Source organism: Pygoscelis adeliae, unplaced genomic scaffold (assembly GCF_000699105.1).
Source record: "Pygoscelis adeliae isolate BGI_AS28 unplaced genomic scaffold, ASM69910v1 Scaffold4, whole genome shotgun sequence".
In the NCBI taxonomy this organism is placed as follows: domain Eukaryota; kingdom Metazoa; phylum Chordata; class Aves; order Sphenisciformes; family Spheniscidae; genus Pygoscelis; species Pygoscelis adeliae.
The window spans coordinates 16127607-16132232 of record NW_008824986.1 but is presented as its reverse complement, the minus strand read 5'-3'; the positions used below and the strand labels follow the sequence as shown (position 1 = coordinate 16132232).

Sequence of the window (4626 nt, the reverse complement as noted above, 5' to 3'; positions counted from 1 at the left end):
GGAAGAAAAAATGCCATTGTAAAAGGGACTGGAAATGGGACCCCATCTCAATAATTGGATCTACATCTAAATTGACAGAGCTTTCTCAGTGGAAATTCATATTGAAAGAATTTGGAACAGAGCACTAAGCCTGACTGTCAGGTCAGCTAATTCTAAATAGCTTGTCATCAAGGAGAGTCTCAAAGACCAGCAGGAAAGAGACATTGGAATTTCCATAAGGGTCCCGTTAGGACAGCAATGGATCTCTGATCCTCACAGTTGTATCATAGATAAAACACATGATTATAAGTTTTAATTCTATTCTTTTGGGATGACTTTGGAAATCATCTCAGTCAAACATAGGGCTAAGACATCTGCAGCAGCGTACATGTACCTGCAGCAAGTCTGGCTGACTGCTTTTGAACTGGAATCCCCAACTCTCACCAGTGACATTGCTAGCACCAGTCGCAGTTGTTAACAGGCTGCGCTTTTAGGAGGACCCGTTGGGATGGATGAAGCAGCTTGGTTTCAGCTAGAACCAGGTCAAAAAGTTGCAAAGTCATTCAACCTGTGTGTTATTTCTGGAGGGCAGTACCATGAATGCAATCCTGTTCAGCCATTGCCATTCTGTTAGCAGTAACTGGATATCCCATATGTTTCCTTTATTGTCTGTCCTCCAAATACCCTAGTGTCTCCCAGTGGACTGGTCCTCGCCGACTGGGATGTTTGTTTAGTCACGGAGACCATATAGTGGCTGTGAATGATCTGCAGCCCCAGAACGTGGAGGAGGCTTACTTCTTCATCAGCAGGTCCACAAGAAAGGAGGTAAGTTTGACTAACCTGAAGGTGAAACTCAAATGAATCAAGCCAAATGAGAAAGCAAGTTGCTTTTTGTGTTTCAAGTGGCTTCGTTCAAACCAGTTTACTCTGTTTTGAGTTTGGCATGAATAACTTCAGTACCAAATAGCTCCTCAGCATCATTCTAACGTAGCATCTCTTATTCCTGGGCTATTTGGGGAATGCAAGGTCAGGACTGCTGTGTTTAAGGACTTGATCTCAAAGAGTCTGAGCAACCCCAAGAGATACTACCAGGCAACCATAAATTAGAGTTACTTGGTACTTTTAGGCTGAGGCCTGTGAATTGCAAACTTTGGGAAATAAACAATCACCTCCAGTGGATGTGTAGTTCCTTATAGTGGTTTTAGGTATTGAGAGCAGAGCGCTAGACACCTACCTCCTATTGGTTATCAAGCACTACGCATCTCCTTGTGTGATACCACTTTTTTTGAAGAATGTGGGAGATTTCTAAGTGGTGCCTTAACACCACTGTTATCTGCTACATGTTAATACCTGTTTCTCTCAGATGGACTCATATTTCAGTATCCAGGTTCTCTGACCCATACCTGAACACATTCATATTTGAATTTTGCTAAGAAAGTTGAGGTCATCAGATGCTGTTGCCATCTAAAAAAAAGAAAGCCAGTCTCAGCAAGAAAAAAATACTCATCTCTCTTAACAGGGTATTTTTATTTAGCTAGTTAAAATACAAGTCAGATAGTAGCACAAATGCTGATCAGATATAACAAGCTATAAAAGTTTCCTTTTCTTTTTTTCATTTTTAAGGTGAAACTTACTGTATGTAGGATTCCACATTCAGATATCTTCCATGTTGAAGGCTGCTCATGTTCCTGAAAAAAGACCTCAATGATTAAGTAAGTGCCAAAGTTCAAGGGAAACGATCAGGGAGAAGAATGTGATATATAGTGTATGAAGGTAATCTTTATCTTCTAGAGCTGCCAGACATCTTTTGTTGGTGAAGTACAAAGAATAGAGAACATGGATTTCGTTTTCATTTTATGTCCTAATAACTTGTTTTGTTGACATGAATGGCCTGTTTGGCTTCTATTTCATGTTGGCATATATTTCAGTTACATGAAAAAAACTGAGGGTCAAATAATTTATGAAACCTTTGCACTGTGTATACTTTGTACTTCAGTATAAAGTACTGGTTCACGCCTCTGCTCGCCTCTTTACAATGAGTTACATTGATTTATACTGAACTCCTAATCATTTAAGGGTGTGGAAACAACCTACATTTGGAACACAGCCATGTTTTCCCCTGTTTCCCCTTAGCTACAGAAAGGCAAAGGCAAGCTGAGAGCTGTAGTGTTGGAAGGAAGGCCGGTAAATAAAGTGTTGTGTAGTGATTCAGGGGGCCTCCTTTTGTGTTATGCCCCTCTTATGTTACAGCCACAAAAATACATCAATGGATGACAGGAAAAAGAGCTGGTTGGAGAAAAGGAATGTGTTTGGCACACCTTTGGGTTCACCGGCAGCCAAAATAAGCCCTAAGTGAAAAATGAATGAATGGATTTGGGAGAGAGGAGGGCTGGCCTGCTCTGTGAAAGTGTTACTGGTAAAGGCAGCTGGGAAATACAGAGAGAGAAATGATACGAAGGCATGTGCACTCAGCCCAATGCAAACGGAGTTCACTGAGAGTTTTGATGCTACCAAGTACTATCACAGGGATGTCGCTGGTACCGCAGCATTTCCAGAGCAAGTGCTCATTTGTTCCCCAAACAAGGACATTTTCTGTAAATACTTATTTGTGAATATGTCTTGCTTCCTTTGCTATCATAGAAACATGACTGATTTTCAGCTAATATCACACTAAAAGGTGTTGGTGCTTGATACGGAACTGCCTGCAGGGGTGCCTTTAGTGGATGCCAAAAGGGAACTTTGTCCTGTACTACAGTGACCTCTGTTGCTTACAGAAACATGGTGTGATATGGCATGTATGCAGAACACATACCTATTCTCTATATGGATATGTACACACTTGTATATACGTGTTTGTGTGCGGGTCTATTTACATACATATATATTGCTGTAAGATAGATTGTATTAATATACAATGATGTGGCAACAACCCGAATCACTGTTTTTGAGTACAGATAATACTACCTTGCCAGATACAACCAAAATAACTATTGGTTTTAGCAGGCATAGGATTATTGATATTAAGAGATTTATATAAGCTTTGATTAAGGTGGATTTGGCCCAAAGGAGGCATTTGTCCAGCTTCCAGTTGAATTAGGCCAAGTCAGCTCCTACAGTAAGAAACTACACTCACTAAAATCAGTGTCGGTGCCACTTACTCCGGTAGTAAATTTGACAAATGCATTTTGTATACTTCCTTTAAAATCCAGTCTGGACTTTTTAAAAAATCATTATAAATTTTATTTAGCCAAAGATGAAAACAGCATCGGTAACTCAAAACGAACAAACACAAATATGTATTCAATCTATTCAGACTCAGCTCTGGTCAAAAGATTAATTTCCAGACGGAATGTTTCCACAGCTTGTCTCTTCTGCTTTTGAGATAAGAGTGTTTAGGACATGCTTGTTTCTCAAGGTGGGAAAGGATCGCTTTTTGATATGTCTGTTTCAGTGGTGTTCAAAGGCCTCTTTGTGCTGAATTCTGCATAAAGACAGAGAGAAACCGCAGTTCTGGAACTACAGAGGCTGAAAATGGAAGAAAAGCCATTCCTTGGGAGCTCTTCTCCAAAGCTGCTATGGGACTCCTTTGTTCTGCGCTGCCTCTTTGAGCACAACAAACCCATTTCTGCCTAAGGAGTCTCTGAGGGATGGGATGGCCGGCCATCACCATACACAGCTCTGTAACTGTGTGAGCCTGCTAGGACAGTCCTCTAGGCCTGAATCCCAAAAGCACAGATCATCTAGTTCAAGAGTATCCACCGAGGGTGTCACCCTCAACCTTTCCTGTCCAAGGTTTGCCTAAGCTCTTCTTCTGAACTTTAGAAAAGGAAAGTCCAAACCTTCCTGTGTTGTTCCAAGACTCATGTCTCTGTATGATTAGGAAGTTTTTTTCTAATACTTATCCTAGATGATCTTTTTAGAAAATGAACCTGATTTTTTTCTTGCCCTGTTTTCAGTGGGCATGGGGAATGCTTGATTTCCACTGTCTCCAGAGAAATCTTCATTCTGGAAGGTGGTTTATTCTGCCTGTTCTCCCTTCTCTTTTTTTTTAGACCAAACATCCTGCATTCTTTCAACATTTTTTCAAAAATTTCCTGAAAGTGGTCATATGTCACTGAACTGCAAGACAAATACCTCATGTTTCCAGTTATGGGTAAACAAAGGAGGTGAGACAACAGTAAAGCAATTTCCTGGAACTTCATAGAGAAACATTTCCAAAAAGAGGTGAACTAGCGAAGAAGCTGTGAACCGTACGTGATGGTGGGAGGAGAGCCACCGCCATGGAACCTGCATGTGGCATTGCTGCTAAAGCAGACATTGCGCAATGCACGCTGCACCTCTCGGCCATGGAAGAATGTTACTTTTGGACAAAAATAGGATTTGGGTAGATATAGCATGCACAGGGTAATGCCGGAATATTTCAGAAAACTGGGGGATTAATTCCATACGTCAGTAAACAGTTACTGATGTGTTACCCCATAATTGATCATTATGTCAGTTTGCACAATGATAAATGCAGATAATTAATGTCACATATTGGCTGATTCGTAACACAGAGATGATACAATATGGAATTGACATCGGTACAGTAAATTCTGGTAGAGTGTGTGAAGTTGTCTGCCCACATGTGATTAATAAATGTGTTAA

General features: G+C 40.7%; 1 protein-coding gene across 1 annotated transcript in view; it reads left to right on the top strand.

The window, feature by feature from the left end:
• PLEKHS1 (pleckstrin homology domain containing, family S member 1) overlaps positions 1–1671 on the top strand; it is a 16416-nt gene extending 14745 nt beyond the window's left edge. The window contains exons 13-14 of the mRNA XM_009325940.1: positions 669–804; positions 1603–1671. Of these exons, the coding sequence (XP_009324215.1) occupies positions 669–804; positions 1603–1671 (205 nt within the window). The remainder of the gene's footprint in view (positions 1–668; positions 805–1602) is intronic.
• Positions 1672–4626: the final 2955 nt, after the last annotated feature.